General features: G+C 41.1%; 1 protein-coding gene across 2 annotated transcripts in view; it reads left to right on the top strand.

The window, feature by feature from the left end:
* Window positions 1-26316, top strand: part of EPHA3 (EPH receptor A3) — a 214899-nt gene that overhangs the window by 165574 nt on the left and 23009 nt on the right. For both annotated transcript variants that reach the window (XM_035116806.3, XM_035116807.3), the window contains exons 8-11: window positions 563-665; window positions 1119-1186; window positions 5766-5891; window positions 14861-15046. In XM_035116806.3, coding sequence (XP_034972697.2) covers window positions 563-665; window positions 1119-1186; window positions 5766-5891; window positions 14861-15046 — 483 coding nt within the window. The remainder of the gene's footprint in view (window positions 1-562; window positions 666-1118; window positions 1187-5765; window positions 5892-14860; window positions 15047-26316) is intronic.

Below are 26316 nucleotides of genomic sequence, written 5' to 3'. Positions count from 1 at the left end.
TCTTCAATTCTGCTGATTCTCCCGTCTCAATCCCACACAGTTCCAGAGAGTTCTTCACTCCTCAAAATAAGGGGGGTTTTTAGGGTGAAGGAGGCTACCATGGGGAGGGAGGGCAGAAAAAGACATGTTGTGTGAGTGGAGCAGGGATAGGCAAACTCGGCCCTCCAGATGTTTTGGGACTACAATTCCCATCATCCCTAGCTAACAGGACCAGTGGTCGGGGATGATGGGAGTTGTAGTCCCAAAACATCTGGAGGGCCGAGTTTGCCTTTGCCTGGTGTGGAGTCATGCTAGCACTTCTCTGGCTCCAACCTGATATATTTTTATTTTTATTAGCCATTGCAACTTGTTCATAGACCCTTAAGGGTTTTTCTTGTCTTTTCAATTTGGTAAAGAGTAAATAGATATTTAGCTTAGAAAATTGGGCTGCAAATCATTTCTAAGCAATGCTGTAATGATTTCACTTATCTGCTACCTGCATTTGTCGCTGGTGATATAGTTAATGTTCCAAGGGTTTTTAAACTAAAAGAAAACCTCACATTTATTTCCTTGTAACTTCCAGCTTTCTCAATCTCCAGCGAGAACAGCCAGGTTGTAATGATTGCTGTTTCGGCTGCAGTAGCAATTATTCTGCTCACAATTGTGGTTTACATCTTGATCGGAAGGTTAGTTCATAATTTCTTTTACACATTTATTTCCATCCCTTCAGTGCTGCATTTGAATGATAAGCGCTGTCAAGGAGACACCCTCCTGAACAAGAATCACCAAGATTCATCCGCTAAGGCCCCCATTTGTTGACCCGGAAGTCACAGCAGAGTTAATAAGCCTTAATGAGGCTGCAAACAATAGCAGGCACAGGCACTACAGAACCTGTTAAAAATAGCTATAAACACAATCTCAAGCAATTGTAAAACTAAACTGGAGGGGTCAGAAATCAACAGATTGTCTCATTAGTCAATTTCCTCAAATTCCCTCAGAACGTATCTATGCTCTGTAGGATACAGAGAATGTAAACAGTACTAAAGTTCTTAATAGGTAACTGTTGTGTTCTGTTTTTTATATCCAAGCAGCGTATAAAAAGTTGGTTTTCTTATGTTTTTGCCTTTTATTGCTTGTAGATTCTGTGGGCATAGTAAATCGAAACATGGAATTGATGAGAAGAGGCTGTATTTTGGGAATGGACATTGTAAGTTATTTTGTCATCACCCCACCCCCACCAAAGTACATTATGCCATTTATTGCATTCAGCAAAATTCTATGTGCTCATATGATACAGATGCAACTTTGTGTCTCACAAAGCAAATTATACAACGTTTTTACCCATGCAATTCTATATGTGCTTCCTCAGAAGTTTCACTGTGTCCTCTCTTCTTTGATGAGAAATCCCAGAAAAGAAATGTGTCTGTGATATGTGGTTTATTTTCATATATGCAAGCAGAGCACATTGGAAACAAATCAATGTTCCTGCAGGATAGAGCAAATGCACTAACCATGCCTCTGGTTTCCAAGCAAAATCCTGAACTCCAAGAGGCTTCAAAGGTAGCCAAGTCTACCTGTCTTATTCTCTCTAAATTGAAATGGCAAGCTGGCTGCAAATGTTTTCCCCCCTGATCCATCCCATGATGGGTGTAAAATTCATTATGTTGGAATAATCAAGGGACATTGAGGTGCTTTCTCAAATCCATTATCCTGGTGTAGGATGCTGTAGTTCTGTATCTCTCCGGTTAGTGTTAGACTACAACTCCCATCAGCCGCAGCCAGCATGGCCAGTGGTCAGGGATAATAGGAGTAGTTGTTGAACAGCATCTAGAGCAGGCGGCCCTCCAGATGTTTTGGCCTACAACTCCCATGATCCCTAGCTAACAGGATCAGCAGTCAGGGATGATGGGAACTGTAGTCCAAAACATCTGGAGGGCCGAAGTTTGGGGATGCCTGATCTAGAGGGACACAGGCTCCTGACACTTGGGTTGATAAAGCCATAGTGATCGTTACATTCATTCTGAACAATGGGGCCAAATTCATAATAGCAGTGTAGTATAAATCTGTGCTCCCTTATTGTGCAACTAGAAATGCCTCCCTCTATGTAAAGTGATCAAGATACACATTTTTGCATTCAGTTTTGCCTATTTATCAAGGTATTTTTATACCACTCTTCTCCCCAGCAGTCACATGGTGGTGTGCAACAAAATAAAAGACAACAAAACATAACATATAATAAAATGATTAAATCCATTCGACCTAAAATGCCTACATGACTAATATAAGCATCAGCGTCATACTTTAAACTGACTTCACCTACCACACATCTCCAACTCTGAAAGCCTGATGAAAGAGGTGCAGCTTCAACAAATGCATAGCACAAGTAAGACACATCTCAGTGTGGAGATTGTAGCGCACGGAGCCATCACTAAAAAGGCTTTTTACAGGGCCTTCCACACTTTTCATCTCATTCAGAGCAGGAACTACCAAAAGAGCCTCGCCTGCTGATCATAATGAATGGTCAACTTGATATGGAGAAAGCATCTCCTCTGGTGATTTACACATTTTTTGCAAGGAATTTCCCCTGATTTAGTGCCTTTGTTCATTTCCTTTTCATTTACAGATGCTTTTTTTGTGTACACTTTCCTTGCAAATTTTGTGTACTTTTGGGGTTGCAGAACTGCATTGCGAAATTCGTGCAAATTTCAAATAATAGCTGTGTTTCAGTTCCTGTATTGTTTCAAGAAGTGCAGATTAGGTAGGTTTGCATGAAAATGTGAACAGAAGCAAAATTTCTACCTCATCCCAGCTTGGGATCGCATGAAATTTGGGTGAAATGCTTGGAAGGGCCCAATTCAATTTTGGATCAAGGAATGGGAGACTTCTTGTTTTCTTTTTTCTTCACATAGCTGAATCCTTATTTCTTAGATGCATATATTTTATTTACCATTTAAGTCAGAGTCACTATTGCCAGTTTCTTTTATGTGGTTTGCATATGGTTGCAGAAATTAAAACCTATACCTAATTACAACCGTGTTGGAGCAATTGAAATGTCAAATTGTTTTTCTCTAGAGCCTTTCCCCTCAGGAGCAAGTTGGTACTTTATTGCCAACATGCAAGCTGTGATATCCAGCTACTTAAGGCTGCACAATAACAGTTAACACACTGGGCTTCAGCTCCCCATTTAGTAATATGTGGCCCACAGCTTTTTAATTAGATTATAAAACAGAAACAACCATTTAAAAAGTGTCATGGACAAGTAACAGGTCAAAAGTTGCTCTCTCAACCCTCGTTCAGTGGAATGTCACAACTACTTTTTTTCTAAATGAATCACAGTAGTTAAAATTCCTGTGGATTCAACCACTTCAATTATTGTGCTTTGGCGTTCCAAGCCATTTTCATACTGCAATATGAGGAGAAAGTCTAAATATTGTTGGTTCTCTGACAAGCCATCACAGAGAGAGAAAGAGCTGAAGATAGTTGGGGGAGGGTTGCTATCAGTATATATATATCAAACTGGGTCTGGAAAGCTATATTGCCCTGACGTCAGATGTGTTGTGTCTAGATTGGACTATTAAGTGCTGATATGAAAATATTCAGAGGCAGTCCTCTTTATTGTTTCTGAACATATTCCTGGGCAAACGTCTGTCATTCAAAACAGGTCTCACAACCAAACACTGGTGAGTCCTGCTTCAAATTAAATCTTCAGCTTCCTTACAGGGGAGGCTTATTTTGAAAATGTTTAGAGAAGGGGACTGTACCCAGATATATTAACTTTGGCAAACATCAGTGCTTCAGTTGTATACCCCATAGCTATTTACAATGTTCTATTAGTGGCATTTTGTTGAATATACAGAACTACTACTGAGCGCTCCCCCTTCCCAAAAGCTAAGCATTCATCCGAACCCCCAGTTGCTACTGGGGAAATATAAACCCAGTCATTCTTCTGGAGTCTGTTGGAGGCAAATACCGGAATGAAAATTCTCCTGGGTTCGTTTCAATAGGATAAAACAACTTCTGTGGCTATAGTAAACTTTCTGCACTTTAGCCCATAGCAGATGGTTTATTTCAGCCACTTGCTTGTGAATTGCCTAAGAAAAAGCCTCACCCATGAAGTGTTCCCTGCGGCCTTATTTCAGATCCTGTAATACCACTTCAAAGGAGCAGAAATGCATTTGACATTCTCAGATCATCCCGGTTTGCCCATGTTCTGGCCAAGCACTTTCTACTCCTTTGCTACCTGTAAGACGATTTATGCTGGTAAAAAAAAAATGGAAATGATGCCACTGGCACAGAAGGAGCTGTAAAGTCTTGCAGCTTAACGCGAGTACATGTGTTTATTATCTACTGCTCATGACAGAATCGACATTATATGGACTGCTCTTTAGTAATTGGTGTGAAGGAATTATTCTCCTTGCAGTCTCCACTGTCACCTGATAACACAAACCCTCAGGGGTCAGCATTAAAAAAAATTAGGAACAGAAGTCCCCACTGCTCAGAGGTTTTTAAATTGCTGGATTTCTTTTTATTAGGGACAGGAGGGAGTCTGTAATATGCAGGCAGTATGGATGGCAGGGAACATTTACGAGACCTTTAACCTGTAGCAATATGCTGCCAGTAGGGGGGTGAGTGTGTGTTTTAATTGCTGCTGTTGTTCAGGAAGTTTTATTGTGAACGATAGTTTAACCAACCACCATCTTGTACGAAACACTTTCAGCATGTCGTATTGGGCAAAACACAGCTTCACTGTTCTTCCTGTGATGCTTAAATTGTGTTGGAGGCAGTTAACACTAGAGCTTAAAGGGAGAGCTTAAAGGGAGAAGCTTTCAAGATTTGATTACGCTCTTGCAGCAATTGGGTTGGTAGGTGAAGTGAGAGCAGAAGAAAAGAATCCTGTTGAACCAGACCAAAGATCAATCCAGTCCAGCAACTTCTTTCCAACAGTGGCCAACTAGGTGCTACTAGTCACAATGGCTGTACAGTATAACTACCTCTGGGGTCAGAAGTGCCATGCCTCTGAATACTTGTCATTAGGAAAGACCAGGGATCTTATTTTCCTCATGTTCTGCTTGTGGACATCCCAGAGGTATCTAGTTGGCCTGAAGGAAAGAGGATGCTGGGCTAGATTGAGATTTGCTCTGATACAGCAAATGCTATTCTGTCCATCATAAATCTACTGACAATCAATGTCAATGGTTGATGCTGATTTCTAGTACAGTGGTACTTCAGTTTAAGAACAGCCCTGTTTACGAACTATTCAGTTTACGAACTCCGCAAAACCAGAAGTAGTGTCCCAGTTTACGAACTTTACCTCGGTCTAAGAACGGAAGCCGAACGGTGGAAGGGTACCGGTGGCGGGAGGCTCATTCCGGAACAGATTAAGTTTGCAAACCAATGTACCACTGTATAAGGAGAAGAAAAAGCCATAATTATTTCCTTTGCTTCTGTTACGTAGCTTCTTAGGGCCAAAGATCCATGATCAGATTTCCTGACATTTCTATTTTCAGTTAACATCAGCTGTACAGTGGGGCAGGATGATCTGGAATATTGGGAGATCTGGAGGAAAATTAGCATGATTATTATTTCCCCCTGCAATTTGGCTGATATTTACATGGGGTAAGATGTAATCCAATTGGCTCCCCAAATTTCAGTGGCCTAGGAATCTTGCACTTTTTGCTTTCATGATTACAGTGGATGCTTTTTAATACAAACTCATTAGGGTTTTTGTGTGAATTGATTATTATTACTGAACATATACTTGTCTATCTGAATTTCTTTTTAAACAGTAAAGCTCCCAGGCCTTAGAACTTATGTGGACCCACATACATATGAAGATCCCACTCAAGCTGTTCATGAATTTGCCAAGGAGCTAGATTCTGCTACCATTGCCATCGACAAAGTTGTTGGGGCAGGTAAGGATACTTACAGGGTCCTCTCTCGTGAGAATAATGGTGAAATTTCAGTCCTCCTGCTGCAGCTGGACCATTCAGATGCAGGCACGTTGGTGGAGAAAACTTTCCATGTAGATGCAAAGGAAATAATTATTTGAAGGTTTCTGCATTGGTATTCTGAATTTTTCACAACTGTCACGACTGACAGATCCAGCTGCTTCTTCTGCACTGAAAATATTTACCAGCCTTTCTTTTGCCCTTTGTTTTAATGTTGCTGCCCATAAAAGGTTTGATGTTGAAGATTTGTTGGTCTACCAGAATCTGAGCTAAAACCTCAGACTTTTATTTCATATAGGTTATCAAACAGCCATCAGACTGCAGTGACCTTTGTTCAGTGGATTGATTTTTGAACATCACCATTTGGAGTTACTCATTTAAGAGCAAACTGCTTCTTGACATATTATTAATCACCAGAGCTATAAAGATACCCCTGAATACAAGCTTGTTGCAAACGCACCGGTTTCCACAAAACCAGTGTATGCAGGATATTTGCACAGCAGGAGAGGTTTGTGAATAGTATCCAAATGCCTCAGTGCTTCAAACATTTAGCAATCAGAGACATTACTGAAGAATAAGTACAGAATGAAAACATTCCAGAAGACTAGGAGTTGTAGCAAAAACAGCAAATTTGCTTGCATCTTAAAGGCTATCAAATTTATTTTGGCAGAATAGTGCTTTTGTACTTACTTAATTCATTCATTTATTTTACCCATAGCCCGCGCCTCTGTCCAAGGAGCTTAGAGTGGCTTACATGTGATTCCCAGACAGTATAATAGGGTCAGCTGAAGAACTGAATCACACACCTCCAGGCTTTGCGCGTAGACTCACATGTATTTGTGTGCACGTAGTTGCAGAAGGAGAAAATCTGTCTTACAACATATAAGGTAGAGGAAGGCCTTCCCACACATTGCTCCGTGAGTTAAAGTGAACAATTGCCCTGACTACGATGGGTTCAGATAATCATTTCCCACCAAATATGCCTAAAGCTGAGCCACCACCAGCTCCTTGCCCCAAATGAGGCCAGAAACGAAAACTCTCAGGACACTGAAATGCAAAAGCAACCAACGGGATGGGAAGGCATTGATTCCCTGGCTTCCCAACAAAGAGCTTGCAGCAATGGGAATGTTGGTAGTGGTGCAGGTGCAGCAGCAGAGCTAACCCAAAATTTCCATTGTTGTGCTTGCACTAGTGACCACACTCCCCCTGTCTCCCTCTTGGTTCCTAGCAGTGACTCTGTGTTCGGAAGCCAGTAAGCAATGCCACCCTACCAACCACTACTATTGAAATGTTGAGCTGCTTCTATTCTTGTGCTGCCATTTAAACATACAGCTTATGACCTTTTGCCATAAACTGGCCTGAAACTGTAGGAGAGCATTGCTGTCAGATTCAAGAACTTGCAAATGCACGAGCTCTTTATGTTTTGTAGTCCTCAATTGGCTGGCAGTCTTGCCCGAGTCAATATGAAAATTAAGTTGACGCTGGTGAATTTAGGGATGGAGGAGAAATGTGATTCAGTTTGCATTTGAAGGCAAATCTATCAAATTCACATTCTCTGAAGCATTATGAAAACTCAAACACAGGCATCCTTTGAAATTCACACATATCCTCATTTTGTGATGCAGTTCTGCAACCAACTAGTTGTTAACAAAAAACATGTATATTACATGCAACCAACTAGTTGTTAACAAAAACATGTATGTATATTAGGAGAAAGTGCACATTAAAATGAATATATTAGTGAGAACAACGTTTGAAAATTACTTGCAAAAATGTGTACATTAGTGTGCACAAATGTGTTTATCAGGAAAGTTTCACAATAAAATGCTGAGGGTTTATTTTTTTAAACTGTGAATTGCTGCAGAAATGTGGAGAATGTGGAGTTTAAGATTGGAAAAATGAGAACCCAAGGGAACAAAACTTAGCAGATCCTTCCATCTCTCCTGGCGATGCTTTATTTGCTCAAACCTGAGATCATAGACATTCCCACAGTTAGAGGCAAACTCTAAACTCAAATAACTACACCAAATCAACAGTGAGCCACCAAAGTAGCACACAGACCTAGGAAGGAAGAACAAACAAAAAAATGGACTTATCTCTTTAGTTTACATTTCTTTAATATCCTGAAGGAATAAATAATTGTAAAAAAAAAATGCTTTCCATGAAAGATGTGTAAGGTATTTTTATTTTATTTCAAAAAAAGCTAACAGGAAATCAATGTATTTTGTGAAATATGATGGGGAGGGGAGAGAAAAGTCACATCATGTTACAGAATTATGGTGATTTATTTATTTTTCATTTTGCCCCACAAGAGTGCAGTGTTCTCCATCCTGTTAAATCCAGGCTAGCAGTGGCATATGTGTTATGGCCATGGTTGTTTTTAACTAGAAAAGAGACTGATAACATATTTGTAAGACTGCTGGCAGTTTCCCTTGAATGTCTTGTTCCTTGCTGATAAAGTTCACAGGTGTAGTGTAGACTCCTTGGTTCGGACTATTTTCTGCAAGAGATTCTTGTCCGATACTGAAAGAATCTCTTCTAACGATCCTCGTCAATCCCATCTGCCTCTGCTAACTAGTACCACTTCTCAGGGTCCTGATAAGGGTTACAACAGCTGTTTGTAATTCTTAGCAGTTAATTATACAGCAGTAAATGCTAAAACCATTTCATCCTAAAAGCTTTAAAATGTTTTTAAAGCATTTAAAATGAATTAAAATGATACTTTAATGAGTGCTTAACAATGGGTGCTATGGGTCATTTTTACAACTGACAATCAAATCAGCAAAGTAAACTGCTGTGCAATCTCTAATTAAAATGAGGGCAGACATACCTTGTAATCTGTGTTTATACAGTTTGGATTTACAACAGGGATTCCATTTCCCCCACTCCAAGGCATTCCACTCCCTAGTGCTCGAGACATGAAAAGGTGCTTTTAAAGTGTTTTATGGTTCAGGTGCTTTTCAAAGTAACCCCATGAACACAAACCATAGAAACATGAGAGGGCATATGAAGCGTTTCCATCGCTGTTTTAAAGGACACCATAGCACTGGAAAATACATTTTATTTCAAGTGCCTAATTTCCATCCATTATTTCTGATTTTTAATCTGGAATGTTGTACATGGAGTTCGCTGCATCATGCACTTTTAGAACCTATGAGGCAGAGCTTTTGTTTTTCTAAATCAAATTCCTAATGTGTGTCTGCCCTTGTTGTCAAAGGGAGAGTTGGAAGTTGCCAAGCAAGGCATGTGTATCTCGCTCTGCTCCTCCTCCAATTCCAGTTTTCTTTCTGCACATATTTATTGGGACAGGAAGTTGTATGCTTTAATTTATCCACAGGGTACTCAAAACACACCTTTTCACTTGCCTTTTTGCTTTCACCTGCCCCTCTGTTTTGAATCTTGGTGTGCATTGTAAGGTGAATGTGGCTCCTCTGACTTTTTCTTAAAGAGCCTGTACTCAGAGCCCGACTTCATGTGTTTGCGCTTCTTTGGGCACCAGTAGTGAACGTGTGGGCAGATGTGGCAATGGGGCCTGCCTCCCACCATCTGTCCACTGAAATGCATGCCTGCAATGTGCACCAGAGTCAGAAGAGCAAAGCAATGCCTTAAAGTTATTGTAAAGTTATTGTAAAAACCTGGACTGATCTGTGTAAACATGCTCCTTACTACTACAGTCATGCCTTGGAAGTTAAACGCAATCCATTCTGGAAGTCCGTTTGACTTCCAAAACATTTGGAAACCAAGGCACAGCTTCTGATTGGCTGCAGAAAGCTCCTGCAGCCAATTGGAAGCAGCAGAAACCCCATTGCATATTCGGCTTCCAAAAGTAGTTTGCAAACCGGAAAGGTCACTTCTAGGTTTGCGACGTTTGGGAGCCAAAACGTTTGGGAACTAAGCTGTTCAATTTCCAAGGTACGACCATACTATCTTTACGTTCATCATCAACCCTTATCAGTTCCATATAAGTGAACATCAGGCTTCCTGTGGCTTATAAATACCATGGGACTAACTCTATTGTGAGGATAAAAGGGCGAGAAGAAAGAAATGAATTATGTTGCCCTGAGTTATTGGAGGATATACAGAATGAAATACGCCTCAACTGTCCCGATTAAGTGGGACACCCCGTTTTTAGGGGCTGTGCTCTCACACAAGTCACCTGGCTCCTGTAAGATCGCATCCCTGAAAGATGCACATTTGGGGGGCTGTGCTCTCACATGAGTCACGTGACTCACATAGGAGTGCATCCCCGAAAGCTGGGCATCCTGGTTTTACTCTGGTGCATGTTGAAGGGTATGGAATGTAGATATAAATATAGATATGAGGTTAAATAATGTATTTTAAAAGACAAACGTTGATTATCTGTCAGATAGACTTGGAAACAAGGGCTGGTTGTTTACCTAACTATTTTAAATGATAGACCAAGTCTACTTAGTTATTATTCTATTGGGGTGTCAGTATTTAAGCTTTTATTTGTATTAACAGAAAACAATGGACATATTTAGAAAGTTAACTTCCATTAATTTTTCAAAATTTTATGTTAATCCAAAGATTGTACACACATCATTTAACAGGCTATTTGCTTCATTTCCCCCCCCCCTATATTTGGAAAATCTCTTGGCCTAGGTTCTTAAAATTGAATGATGGTCCACGAGGAGTCATAATTTGGCACGATGTGTTTGGTGCCTCTTATCATCTGTGGGGCACTGTCTTCTTCTTGAATTAGCATGTCCTGTAAAATATCATCTTATGCTTATACAGTCGTACCTTGACTCTCAAACGCCTTGGGAATCGAACGTTTCAGCTCCCAAACGATCGAAAACCGGAAGTGCGTGTTTTCAAACATTCTTTCAAAAGTGAAATGTCCAGCGGGACTTCTGCAGCTTCCGATTGGCTGCAGGAGCTTCCTGAAGCCAATCAGAAGCCACGCTTTGGAAGGCGAACATTTCAGAAGTCAAACAGATTGGATTATGTTCAGCTTCCGAGGTATGACTGTATAGTCCTTTAAATAGCTAGTCTTAACCAATGCTTCCTTGAATACTGTTCTGAATTAAGGCTTAACAGTCTGAGCTCCAGAGCTATTGAGCCTAGCGGGGATGAATTACCTGGCTCTCATTAATGAGGGCTTCAGCACAAAATGTTTAAGCTTACATGAGACATTTGTCTTATCTGAACAGGAAATGGAATGTCACGGAGGGCTCTGTGCATAGCAGAGTTATGATTTAGAGCATACCTAACTAAGAGGAGGAAACAATTGCATCTACAACTCATCTGTTTGCAAATTCTCAACAAAATGCAATTGATTGAGGCAAGTGCCTAAATTAATAGAAATGTCCAGTGTCCCCTGAGTAGATTTAAATCATGTAAAGCTCTTCCAGTAATATCTATCTGTATCCTTCTATTTCCAGACAGTCCAAATTGAAAACAAAGTTCAACCCCTGCTGTGCATGTGATTTGAAATGAAATTAAAGCCTCGTGGGTTTTCCCCCTAAGGAAATCCATTGTAAGCTATCTGGAGTGAACAACGTGCCTGTTTGAATGGTTGAATAATAATAATAATAATAATAATAATAATAATAATAAAAATAAAATTATTATATCTTGTTATCGAACGTACTATGCCCAAAGCAGCAATAAAATACCAATGATTTTCTTTTGTCACCTAACTTCACAACAGCTTGGTAGTACATAATTCTCATTCACAAATGAAGACCTGAGCTTGACAGAGAGCAGGCTGCATCGGATTATACACTTACCTGATCACAAACCTTTCCTGCCATTCATGTGGTGCATTTTCCCATCTCTGATGCCCCTGACAGCTGTGTGTGAGCATGCCATCCCAGTTGTGTGTACATGTATAAAACCCAATGCACTATGGCCAGGTCACGTCAATCTCCAGATTTTGTATGACATATCAGTTACTAAGTTCACACTTAAGTGGCTTGTGTTTTAAACATGTATGTCATATTCAAATGAGATGTCTGAGACAACTGGAAGTGTAAAAGGCATGCCAGATAGGCAGAAATGTAAGGCTCTCACTCTTGCAAAGCACAATTGGCTAAATCTTCTTCTTCTTCTATTATTTGGTTCTATCCAAATCAGCAATTTCCCCAGTTCTAGGCTGGGTTTACTTCTGCTCTTCTTCCTCCGTATCTTAATCTTGCTAGGTTTTCTCAATGCACATGTTTTACTATCAACATGGCTTACTGACTTAATTTAGGACTCCATTAATCCCTCTTCACCTAATTATAGCTTGAATTGCTTACACAATTGCAGTATGTAGGATTTGAATTCATCAACCATTTGGTAAGAGGACCTGAACATCAAGGCACCGTTAGGTAACAGAATGAAGACATAGTGCTCAGTTTTCCATGTTTAATGAATTTGGGAGTGGAAGTTGAGATATCTCTCCTGATAGATGGAAAGTCAGCTGCGGAGATGGGCTTTTGTGAAAGACCCTGGCTTACGGCTCCTACCATATTGCTGGAAGACTGAATCATTGTGTGGGGTTCCTGATGAGGGTTGCGATAAGAAAAACAGAAGCATGTACAGTATAATGATCTGAAAGAAAAGAAAAATGTAAAAAGACAGACCCTGAGTGAAGACTCTGTCCAGTTTTAAATTCAAGATATCTATATGTTTTTCAGACTTTTAGCAGTAACCTGTGAGTTACTACTAAGCCTAAATTTGTTTCTGAAAATATAACTTTAAAAAAGCATCAGATAACATTTCTTCCTAACAGGATATGGTGCCCACAACTAGTGAAAAATAATGAGGCCATGAGCATTTACATGGGGGGGGGGGAGATAGAGAAGGGGAATGATTTTTGCTATCCCCATGCTTCCAGCAAGGCATAGTAGGTTCAGTAGCAGGAGAAACACCATGTCGCCTTGAAACAACAACACAAAAAGCCAGGAAGTGCTCTCACAAACCATGTCCCACTCAGTTATCTCCTTGTACCTGTTTTAGCCTTTTAAATGATGAGTGGCAGCGCTGCAGAGCCGTTTCACAATCTCTAGCTGTGGAAAGAGCATTACAGTGTTGCTGGTTTTCGGCTAAAAGGAGAAATCCCACAAAACTATCCAGAGATATTTATTGCACATTAAAAGGGATGGGAGAAGTACTTGGACTAGTGCTGTGGCAGAGGAAGCAGCACCCACCAGTCCCAGCCAGTTTAGGTTGGTGGGAGTTACACTTCAAAACAGCTGGAGAGCACTGCATTGGGGAGTCTGAGCCACTTCTGAAAATCAACCTAATAGCCTGCACAGCTTAACAACAACACTATAGCTTGGAGCATGTTGTTATTTTTCAGGGCAGTCTATATTTTACATAAGCTGCAAAATAATGTAGGGGGAATGGAACAAAAACATAGCATTTCTCCCTGAAAATCAGACTATACGTACACACACACACAGTGGACACTTCTGACTGTGTTCTCAGGCAAAGAATTCATAGACAGGTTTAATAACCGCATTTGCTCAAATGATAAATAAAAGTTCCTCTGGCTGTCACACAATGTAGGTGTAAGAGATCAGCAGCTTATAGCTGTTACAACCATTAAGATACATAGGGAGAGAAAGAAAGGAGAGAAAAAGCTAAAGAAAATACAACATCAAGCCTTCACAAGATTTATTGCAAAGTGGGTTTTTTGCTCCTCTGGTGTCATGCTTTGATTTTCTGCTCTCATGGAGTCCTAACAGTATCGACCTAATGCTAATATTTGAATAGAACTGCTGTTTGCCTTGAGTAAAGCATGCTGGCAGATGTGGATTCTTGTAGAGGTCAGATTTTTATTCATCAGAATCCTTGTTGCAGCCTGTATAGTTTCTTGAATGCCTGTTAGGATCTCTAAATAGTCAGTTTAAAAAAATAATAATCCCAAAAGCTCATTTTCAAGCTGAATGGCCCTTTGTGACCTACAACCAAACAAAAAGAAAATATAATGCAATGCAGTGTGTGCTAGGCTCTCCTATACCACTTCAATGCCAGCCCACGTTATCACTTCTTAGCAATGTCAGCAGTAGGCTATAGCGGAGATACTGGCTTTTGAAGACAATTGTTAAAATTCTATGTGAATTTGTCAAGATGAAAAATTGTCACACTGTCACATGGCCCGTGTTCTTCATGACCTATGTGACTAAATTAGTCACATATAGATATTTACATACAGCACAACAGAAATCTCATCTGTTGATGACACTTCCTGTCCAGGGATGATAGCAATGGGTGAAGAATTACTGGTCTTTGGCTGTAGATTTCATTCCTGTAAGGAAAGCACAGCACTGACTGAATTGTAACTAAACTATGGAAGCACTGGCTGCTATTATTCAGGCGATGGAATGGTTTCACTTCCTTGAGTTGTTGGCCAAGATTGTGAGGTCTTTATCAAATAGCTATCAATTCCTAACCTGGAATTAAGACAAGTCGTGCCATAGGTCAAAGTGTCTATTTCTTCATCTATTGCATAACGTCATTTGTCACTTGGCATGATCATTGTGAAATAAAACTTTCGCAAAACTTTAACAAAATGACCGTACCACAGAAGCTGTGTGAAAATTCTGTTTTTGCTGAAGAACATTACTGTAAGGCAGTTTAGTTGTCAGTGCCATAGTTTTGAAGAAGAGGAACTGAACAATGTGAAACGGTCAAGCATATTTTGGAAAAGGCTTGCTGAAGATGCCTTGTTGTTGAAACAGTCTCAGGGTGATTACCTGAAAGTGAATGAGGCCACCACACTGCTGAAGTAAAGACGGTTTCACTTTTGTTAGTGCTTGGAGGAGTGACTGGTTGGGAACCACATGTTATGGGATCCATAGTGGTGAAAATGTCAGTTTTTCAATGCCAATTAAAGTGCAGTTTTCAAAGTTGGTTAATGTTTTGTCCTGAGCTATGAAATGAAAAAAAGTGTTTCCCTTCTATTTTGTTTTTATTGACAGGCGAGTTTGGAGAAGTGTGCAGTGGTCGCCTAAAACTTCCTTCTAAAAAAGAAATCTCAGTGGCAATCAAAACTCTGAAGGTTGGTTACACGGATAAGCAGAGAAGAGATTTCCTTGGAGAGGCAAGCATCATGGGACAGTTTGATCACCCCAACATCATTCGATTAGAAGGAGTTGTCACTAAAAGTAAGAACTATTGTCTACTATAGGAATTAGGAATCTCAGGCACCGGTGCAAAGTGTCACCATTGATTCCTCTCTTTCTATATGGCTCATGGGAACTCTCCCGAGGTCATGACACCCCCACAACCCAATTTTTCTCCCACCAGACCTGCTGTGCCTGCTCCTGCCATAAATGTGTCCTCAAATTGTTTTAATGCTTCTTGCTTGCCTGGCAAAGGATAGCAATACATGTACAGTGGCACCTCAGTTTACAAACTTTATCCATTCTTGAAGTCTGTTCTTAAACTGAAACCATTCTTAAACCAAGGTGCACTTTCCCTAATGAGGCCTCCCACTGCCAGTGCCCTTCCACCGTTCGGATTCTGTTCTTAGACTGAGTAAAGTTCGCAAACCGGGACACTACTTCCCGTAGTTTGTAAACAGGGCTGTTCTTAAACCGAGGTACCACTGTAAAACTTTTGTGCAGCTAGAATATGCAAAGGAAATAACCACACCCATTGCTTTGCCAATATTTGCCTCTGGCCATGCCTACCTCTGGCATGTGGACCCCAAAAGGCTCTGCACAAGGCAATGTGGCCCACATGCTGAAAAGGTCAACCTACCCCTAAGTCTAAACAGATGTAATTGAGAATGAATAAATTGCAAAAAACAAACAAACAAACTTCAAAAAAGGCAGGGGAATTATTTGAGCTGAAAGTTGAATAGATTTACCTGAGTTTCTGTATTTGAAGAAAACGCTTTGGATTATATGAAGTATGAAGAAACTTGTAGAAATACTTAAAGTCTGCTTGTGTGTGTTGTATAGCATACTGCAGATAGTGTATAGAAGATTGTATGGAAGACTCTTAAAGCCCTCCTCCTGTGACTGTCATGGAAAGGGTTTGCCTTAATATGCCTCAAAAGAAGTTGATCTTTGAATCAAGTGGTGGAAAATCACATTCATAAGCTGCAAATGTCATCTTTCTGTGGCCAATGACTTTTTATTAAAACTCTCAGAAACTGCTCATCTGATTTGCACCCACAGGGAGTAATTCGAAAATCTATGGCCTGTAGGCAAGGTATGAAAGGTTTATGAGAAATGTAATTCCTAAGATATCCAGAATTCTCTTAGCTGCCTAGTCCTAGGTAGGGGTGGACGATAAATCGATAAATCGATATTTTGACTCTTACCGCGATAAAGGTTTCATATTATTTCACCCTGTAATATATCGAGAATGCACTGTCCAGCTGGCCTTGCAGAACTTTACACTTACAGTAATACCTCTGGTTACGAACTGTCCTGCTTGCAAATGCTTCGGGTTACAAGCTCTGCTAACCCGGAAGTAGATGCTCGTGGTTGCGAACTTTGCCCCAGGATGTGAGTGAAAATCGTGCACTGGAGACATGCGTGCAGCTGGAAACCCCATTAGCGAAAGCATGCCTCAAGATAAGAACGGTTTCTGCTTACGAACGAACTTCTGGAATGAATAAAGTTCGTAACCAGAGGTACCACTGTACTGCAAAGCAAATGGCTGTTTTCTACCTTCCCTGTCTGCAAGGCATGAGCCCCTGCCCCCTCTCAGCTGAAGTTGCAGACTAAAGGGCTTTACTTTGCATTAAAAGCTGCTTTCTGCCTGCACAATCTGCAAGACTCAAGCCCCCTGCCTCTTGCTAGAGGCAGACCCAGCATAACAAGAAGTTTCCCTGCTGAGGCAGGCAGATTCCGATCAACAAAGGATAAGATCCACATGGCTTTACTCTTGCTTTTGTTATGCAGGTCAGGGACATATCAAGGGAGGGGTGAGAGGGAGGGGCGAGAGGGTGGGGCGCCCCATGCTCCACTCTGGGGGGGGCAGCGCCCCCTCTCCACCGACGACGACTTGCACTTCCGTGGTGCGACCGCCATTGCAGAGAGGCCCCGCTACGCAGCAGAGCCGCCAGCAAACATCCCCAGCGCCGCACGGATCCGCTGTGCAGCATGTGTGGAGCCGCCGTGCACTGCGCATGCATCACATGCTTCCTGCGCATGCACTGTGTGCTGCAATGCCACGCATGCACGCTGCATGGGGCGCCGCCCCTGGGTGCACGACCACAGTGCTGCCCCGGGCTCCAAAAAGTCTTCATCCGCCAGTGATGCAGGTTACAGGCACACACTGTGCCTCTTGCTAGAAAGAATAGAGACAGGCTAAGTATGATATAAGTGTCTCTACTCTGTCTAGCAAGAGACACGGTGGCAGAAAAAGAAATTTTGCTTGCTTATTGGAATCTTCATTCCTCTGCAGTGCTGTGAGACAGAGATTCTGATCAGCAAACAAAGTTTTTTCTTCCTGGTAAGATCAATGTAGCTTGGCTCCTGCTTCTGTTCAGGCAATGTGCAGAGCTACATTTGGGGACAAATGTAAGGTTCTAGGGGTCTTAGTAAACCAGAAGCTTAGCATGAGTCAACAGTGTGGTGTAGCAGCAAAAAAAAAAAAAATCCCTATTCTAGGCTGCATCAACAGAAGTATAGTGTCCAGCTCAAGGGAAGTCATAGTCCCACTCCATTCTGCCTGGTCAGACCATACCTGGAGTCCTGTGTCCAATTCTGTGCATCACAATTTATGAAGGATATTAACAAGCTGGAACATGTGCAAGTGATCAAGGGTCTGGAAACCCAGCCTTATGAGGAACGGTTGAGGCTGGAAAAGAGGAGACTGAGAGGAGATTGGGTAGCCATCTAATATCTGATGGGGTGTCACATGGAAGATGGAGGCAGCATGTTTTCTCCTGCTCTGGAGGGGGCAGGATCTGAAGTGACAAGAAAAGACTAAACAACAGGAAGAACTTTATGACAGTAAGAGCTGTTTTGACAGTGGAAAGGGCTCCCTTTGTAGGTGGTACACTCTCATTCCTTGGAGGCTTTTAAGCAGAGGTCGGATGGCTATCTGTAACCTACTGGTAGTTTTCAGGAGCCATGTGGCACCTAGATTGTCTGCCTGACCACTGATCTACACCAGTTCTCAATTTGTTACAGGGCCAGTTCTCGATTTGCTCAAGGTATTACCATGGGTATATAAAGCCCTTAACAGAACAGTAATATATTCTCCAGAAATCTTTAACGGTTTAGTTAAGCATGAGTAAATTTTCATTGAACTACGTATACACATCAAATTAAATTTTGCTAGTCTTACTTATAGGATGCTTATAAGTCATAAAAATGTAAACCATTAGGTCCAGTCGTGACCGATTCTGGGGTTGCGGTGCTCATCTCGCTTTATTGGCAGAGGGAGCCAGGGTACAGCTTCCAGGTCATGTGGCCAGCATGACAAAGCCGCTTCTGGCAAACCAGAGCAGCGCAGGGAAACACCATTTACCTTCCCGCTGGAGCAGTACCTATTTATCTACTTGCACTTTGACGTGCTTTCGAACTGCTAGGTTGACAGGAGCAGGGACCGAGCAATGGGAGCTCACCCCATCGCGGGGATTCAAACCGCCAACCTTCTGATCGGCAAGCCCTAGGCTCAGTGGTTTAACCCACAGTGCCACCCGTGTCCCTTACTTATAAGTCAGAATGACTCCTAAATACCAGGGCAGTAATGTAGAAGCAGTATTATACATCTTAAGGGGCTACGCAACCGTCTTTAAACTTCTGGAATAGTTAAATATATACTACAGGAACCCATAGTCTTTCATTCTCTTATAGTTTTGGAGAATTCTGTGTGCTATACACCCTCCTGTGGTGATAATGATGATAATGCTTTGCAGTTGTCATTCAAGATTAGAAAATACCGGGATCTGTGCTGAGAGTGATTGCTCTTAAACAGCTGCAGGCATTCTGGCTGCGCTTGCAAAACCATACTGCACATTACCTCATGGTGTCAGCATCTGGCAGATATTTGGATAGCCACAATTAGGCAGCAAAAAACCATGTGGCAATAATTGGTCCATGTAAAAGCTTAATTTCATTATTTATTGCATGGTATTTCATATGTATTTTAGGCGTCATAAGAACAGTACAAAGTGGGCAAATATTAGTTCCTGCCTTGAAATGGCCAAGAATAGCATTGATAAATTGATTAGGATAAAATGGAATCCCATATAAATATTGCTATCACAATGCAGATGACAATTTCATTTTTTTAAAAAAAAGAAAGAAAGAAGGGGGGAAATTCAAAAGGTTTTAAAACTTTTTATGCTTACCCTATCCAAATTGGATGTTTATACTAGATATGCTAAGAACATCTTTGCTTAGTCTGGAATGCATTAAACATCAGGAGGAACTTTCTGTCGATAAGAGTTTTCCGATAGTCGAAAAGACTTCCTCGGGAATTTGTGGACACTCATTCCTTGGAGGTTTTTAAGCAGAGGTTGGAGGGCCATCTGTCATGGATGCTTAAGCCAAGATCCCTGAATTGCAGGGGATGGGACAAGATGACCCTCAGATTCTCTTCCAACTTGACAATTCTATAATTCTATAATGGACAATTCTATAATTCTATAATAAGTCCCGGGAATTTATTAAAAAAGAAAACTCTCTGGGCACTATAATGCCACATCAGTTTTTTCTTGGTACCCCAACACATTACATTGGGTGGAACATTGTTCAGGGGTAAGCAAACATTTTCAGCAGGGGGCCGGTCTACTGTCCCTCAGACCTTGTGGGGGGCCGGACTATATTCTGAAGGAAAAAAAATGAACAAATTCCTATGCCCCACAAATAACCTACAGATGCATTTTAAATAAAAGGACACATTCTACTCATGTAAAAACATGCTGATTTCTGGACCGTCCGCGGGCTGGAATTAGAAGGTGATTGGGCCGGATCTGGCTCCCGGGCCTTAGTTTGCCTACCCATGAACAAGAGCAACCCACGTGTAAAATCAAGTTGATTTTCTTGGGATATTTCTTGTCCCAGGAGCTTTTTGTTGACAGAAAGAACTGTAAATTGTAAATGACTCAAATTTGTGGTCATTGTTTACTACCTTGTGGGTAACAATGTCCAACAAAGGAATAATAATAATAATAATAATAATAATAATAATAATAATGTGCAAATTTTGCAATGACAAATGCTGTGGTGGTGTAATTTGCTCCCAAAAGTCTGAGTTAGGACTAGATTGCAAGTAGATTTCCCCCTCAATCAAAGTGATTTTTCACTTGGACTTTTTGCAAACATTCTATTATTCATAGTGTCATTTTCTTCAGCAGTTAGAACATTTATGAACACTCCATGACATCATGGCAGGCCAGCTAATCACTACCCGATGCTTCACCACCACAAAAGGCCTTAGCACATTACAATCCAGAGTTGTTTAGAATATATACAGTGGAACCTCGGTTTATGAACACCTCGGTTTATGAATTTTCGGTTTATGAACGCCGCGGACCCATCTGGAACGGATTAATTCATTTTCCATTACTTTCAATGGGAAAGTTCGCTTCAGTTTATGAACTCTTCAGTTTATGAACAGACTTCCGGAACCAATTACACCCATGCTTCAGTTTATGAACATTTCAGTTTAAGTACTCCGCGGACCCTTCTGGAACGGATTAATCCACTTTCCATTACTTTCAATGGGAAAGTTTGCTTCAGTTTATGAACGCTTCAGTTTAAGTGCTCTGCGGACTGTCTGGAACGGATTAATCCACTTTCCATTACTTTCAATGGGAAGGTTCGCTTCAGTTTATGAACGCTTCAGTTTATGAACAGACTTCCGGAACCAATTGTGTTCATAAACTGAGGTACCACTGTATCAGCTAAGTCATATAACACAACACATTATTGAGGGGAAATGTTTTTGGCCATTGTTGACATTATTACTATAAATGTTCTTACTGCTTTCAAGAAGGCAATTCAGATACATGTTTTGCATTATCAGTAAGATGGCAAATACTTAATAGATTATTTCTTCCTGCATCGATATGGTACAATGAAAAATTCTCCAGTGCTTTTGAATTCTATTTTACTAGCAATTATGTAGAGCTTAAAGGTAAGCTGGACATAGTTCAAGAAAATAGTTCAAGTTTGTATATTATCCATGGGTGTTCTTTTTGAAAGGAGTCTGCCAAGCATACCTTTCAAAATATACAAAGCACATGATAAATAGGCATTGGGACCACTACATGGCAAACCAAAATTTGATGGATGGGCCTTAGAAAGGAACTGACTATTCATGCTGATAGGCTCATATGGACTAATTCCTGACCTCTTGCATGGCAAATGTCTGTAAGAAACCCTACTGGAACCCAGAGGCACATATTCACTGTTTGGGGACAGTGTCTCTTATTACTCACTAGAGATGTGATAAGGTGTATGGGCGAAATAAGACCCCCGACCATTCTTCCAGCACTGAATTATTCCCCTGAAACATATTTGTTTCTGTGGTGAACTTTCCTTCCACACTGGTCTCTAGGGTGTCCTATAGGCAGCAGCCCTAATAGCCAACACACATGTTCTCCTTAGTTTACTAATAATTTACAGCAGTTTGTAGCAATTTAGTATAAATTTTAGAAACACTGTTGACACAAGTTGTTATCGTGTAAATGGCTGCATTTTGATAAATTAACACATAATGTTTCATTATTATTTTTTAAATGTAGGTTTTCTTTGGAGCATATGTTTCGAATTGCACATACATTTCCAGCTCAGTGTTAGTGAGAATTTCTCTTCAGAACAGGATAAATAAGGCAGGAAATGTACGTCTATTGATTTGAAAGGCTTTTGCTTATTTCCTGATTTTAGACTACTGGCACATTATCAATATGGAAACATTCAGATTGTAACCAGGCAACTTTAGCTTTTACTTGTTGCATAAATTCATCTCATAAGCATTGCTTGCTACCAAACGTACAATGTTCCACTCAGTTTCTTTTTATTTAGAGTTTTGAAACATACTAAGACACGTGGGACCTATAACAAAGTCTTTCTGTCTATAGCCATTCCCCTAGAGGAATATTCCAGACAGGAACATGGAATAGGAGCCTTGTTGTACTGTTTAAGCCTCTCGGTATGGGGGTAGATGAGTGGGGTTTATGGGTGGAGAATGGATAAAGGACACTTTTTCTTCCTTCCCCTATATAAGTCTACTTGAAGTAAGCCCCATTGATTCTGTGTGGTTTATGCCCTTGGTGAGTACAGCATTAAACCCTTAGTCTCCCCTCTCCTCACCCATTGCCTCTCAACTGCCATCAAGACTTTGTACATTCATGGCTTCATGTCAGCCAGTATGGTTGAGTTTTCATTCGTTCGTTTGATTCTGCCTAGCAAGGGTGTCACCTCTGTATGTCAAAGCTACTGCCTTACTTGTAGGTGGTTCTGTTCCATGTGCAAACTGATAGGCATTCAGTCCACGGAATTGGCTATTAGAGGAAACAAGTATGGCACTGTAGCAAATGTTAGTGGTGTATCCTCACATCCTTTTAAGCATGCTCCTGTTCATTGGGGCTTCCAGCTAGCTATGCCTTCCATCAAGCAGTGGCACTATCCTACTTCTTCCCCCTTCTGCCTATCAAACCACCTGTTCTTCCTTCCCTCCTCCCTTGACTTTTTTGCCACTGCATTAGTGGTAGAAGCTTTTCTGCTGCCCCTTTATCTCATCTTCACTGCTTACGTACCTCACTCTGAGGATGGACCATTGCGGTCCTCCTCTACAGTAAAACATTATAGGCATGGTGGTCTTATTCTGCTCCCTATTTGGGCCAGCTCTGCGTTTAGAGTCACTTTTACCTCATTTAATAGTTTCTCTATTATCATGCATCTTATAAACAGATTGCTGTTGAGGCTAAAGATAATTCTGTGAATGTGCAATGAAATCTATTCAAAGGTCTGAATCCAGTTTTTATCGTCATTGGAATGAAATAGTTTGTTGAGTTTTGAGACTGGGGAGCAATATTATGAAATAACATCCATGTTTTTATCTGAATAAAAGAAGATGACATGGAGGCTTAACTGTGGCTAGATCCAGACACATAAAAAAACCATTTCAGTTTAAAGCATTGTAAATTTAAACAGGGTAAACAGGTAGAGAAAAACAGGACTCCACATTGCCAGCTGATGGCACAATGTTACATCACACATACAACACATATAAATTGTTTTTTCTTTACCAGTCTAGCTGAGACCTGAGAGCAGGAAACGACTAATGAGTCCTGTCAGCAGAAGCCAAATGCAAGTACTTCTGCTTGTGCAATGGGACTCTCCCCCCCCATGCCCCCTGAAATTGGCTTTAGGGGGTTGGGAACACCCTCAGAACAGCACATGGTGATGGGAGGGAGATCAAATGCTTTAAAGCAGACTGGATTTTCCTGGTATTTCTCCCTTTTCTCCCCCTTAAAACAATAATCACACAAACAATCTTGTAAAATGTATAAATAACATTTGTTCTCACAGAATACTTGTGGAAGAGTAACAGATAACAGCAGCTTTCTTCAGGCAGGTTTAAAATGGTAATTTGATTGAAGTATGATATAGAAATTACTAAGGATGATATACAATGAAAAGCAGAAAGGAGGGACTTGAGGAAGTCAACAATGTTAGGATACATGAGTGATAAATATGGTTGTTGCTTTTTTTTCTTTTTGTATTTTGTGTTTTATGTGATTTTTTTGTGTGTTTTATATGTTTTTTCTCAGTTTTATAAAATCAATAAATATATTTGAAAATAAAATAAAATGGTAATTTGGTTACAAGTACATACTTACGTCTAGCTTAAATGTAGTTGAGCTTTGGAGCTCAGATTTAGCAGATGTTCTCACATTTCTGGTTTGGTGGTGAAGAGCTGAGGAAAAGGTGAAAAAGGAGAGGATGTGCCTGGGCAGGTAAGAGAAGATATATAGCTATGCATTTTCCCTGTCAGGGCACAGTGGGAGTGTCTTCTAATGGAGTTGTCTCTAGCAAACTTAGAGGAAAATTCTGTGAGCTTCAGCCCCTAGCGTGTGCCTGTCTAGCAAAACGTGAATTGTTGGTTTGACTGCATTTTAAATACCACACAAAATTACCTGCACATGACATTGAAATCCTCTCTCTGATATTAATTATTTTATTAAAATATGAGATCCCATAAAAATGATATGAAGTATGGCAATCTATGGCTTCAATGCCCTTACAATACCTCTGAAAGATGGTGAACATTCTTTTGTTCGCATAGCATAGAATGCGCATGGCAGTTTACACGACAGTGATTTAACTTTTGACTATAGGTCTGTCTTAGTAGGGATACCTCAGACTAAATAGGTCCGTAGCCATTTATAAAATGGAAATTGTGCACCGCCAGCGTAGTCCTGTAATGCCGAACGAGCCCATAATTCTGGTAGCTTGTGAATTATTTGCAGCTGTAATATGGTTATTAATAATTAACTGAATGAACATTATGCTGTATTATGCCATGTATTTATTGATTATGGAAAGCCATGGAGGGGGGTGGCATTATCCCTAAGGAGTTAAAGCAGTTGCTAAGTGGATTATCTAGTGGGGTTTTTCCTGGTTCCCAAGCCATAACTCATGTCAGACCTGACCAGAAAGATCTGAAAGACTGAGCTTTGTAAAGATTCATTGGAGCATAAGCATGGCAGTGTTTCGTTACAAAGGACACATGAAAGAACTGTGTCCAATTGCCATTAGGCAGTGGAAAGGCTGTTAGGGTCCTGAGTAAGACCTGCTACTCCTGAACTACTTAATGCTTGTGATAATTAAATGTAGTATATTTGCGATTAGCTAATTGTCCAGGCAAGCACTTTATGTGACCCACGAGAACAGCAAAATAACCAGACTGTACAACGGTGATGGGGGAAAATCAGGCCCAATCTTTATTGATAGCAGCAGGCAGGGCAAGGGTTGGCATGGCATTGGGTCCCAGGATCAGTTCATCATTCCGCAAGCCCCGTGTTGATGGAATGGATTTGCTGGGTTTGGATCACTCCAAACCTGTATGATGGGAGTTGGCCAGTGTTGAACCTTGTCATGGTACAAGCCAAGCAAGCAAGGTCTCACTGGAGGACCAGGGTGCAGATTTCAACTAGGCAGATACTGAACGCATGCTTGGGTTTGCTGTGGTCAATCCTCCCCTCTGGCCCCTCTGACCAATGCCATTTCCGCCTTCATACAAACAATGTTATTCCTCCTAAAAAAGGGATGCCATAATTTTCACTGAGGGAAAGGTGGAAAAATACCCTGTCAACCAGTGACCCAAAATTTCCCAGTGAAGGCTCTACCCCGAGGGTGGGTGGGCTGGAAGCTCTCAAAGCAAAATGGCTATGAGCTCCAGGGGGAGCAGCCTTATCTAGGCTTTCCCCTCCCCTTTTCAGCAAGGGCTCATGGGGCAGATTTTTCCCATGAGCCCATCACACAGAAAGAATACTGGGCAAAACCTTGCCTAGGATTTTGCTGCAATCTACGGGCCACAGTGCCGCCGGGCAAAGGCGTCCCATGCTTATAGGACACAGAAGAGGCTTAGTCACAGGAAAGCAGGGTGGTATTCTGCCACCATACTCCCTTGTCATTTTCTGTACAGGACACTTGCCCCCCTTTGCCCAAAGAGTGAAGTATATGTTAGGGTTATATACAGTGGGCTACTGATGGAAAAATTTCCTATAGGAAATTTCAGCAGTGAAGTGGCAATTTCAGACGAAAACAAGCATGGAGAAATCTATAATTATGAGCAATGGTTGTGATTCATCCCCATCCATCTGTGTGTTTCTTGTGTATGTTAATATATTGTCAAATATTCCCCTATTGTTTGCTCTCCTGCTGGTGTTGTCTGGCCTCTTGTCCCCCTGGCTCATTTTATGATCCTAAGCATTCTTAATTGGAAGTAAATTGTCTTGAAATCAATAGGATTCACTTGCAAGTAAATGTGTTTAGGATTAAGATGTTGGCCTTTGAGCCCTGTGGTGACAAGTTTGCTTTATCCATGATAATTGTGATGATTTGCACCGATCTGCTAGGACAGAAGATAAAATAGATTCATATAAATATATAGTCCTTTGTTGTGATTATCTTCTGAAATGCTAATATTGTATCTGCCTTCATGAGACCCAAAATGAAAGGCAATTGCATATAGCCTTGCTATAATAGGAGGTCAGAGTTGCCATATTGCTTCAGACCAATAGGTCACGTTAACCTAGCATTCTGTCACTGACAGTGTTCAGTAGCAGCAGCTTCATAAAAAGTGTAGGAGAACCCAGGGGCATAGCAAGGGGGGAGCGGAGGGGGCAGCCCGCTCCTAGCTCTGTCTTTTGGGGAGCAGCGTGTGCGCCGCCGGCGGCACCCTGCTACATAGCACGCATGCGCAGCGTTGCACGTAGCAATGCATACATTGT

The sequence above is a fragment of the Zootoca vivipara genome, chromosome 4 (genome assembly GCF_965207765.1).
Source record: "Zootoca vivipara chromosome 4, rZooViv2.hap1.1, whole genome shotgun sequence".
Lineage (NCBI taxonomy): Eukaryota > Metazoa > Chordata > Lepidosauria > Squamata > Lacertidae > Zootoca > Zootoca vivipara.
Note: the sequence above shows the minus strand (reverse complement) of the source record. Positions and strands in the feature narration are given on the sequence as shown.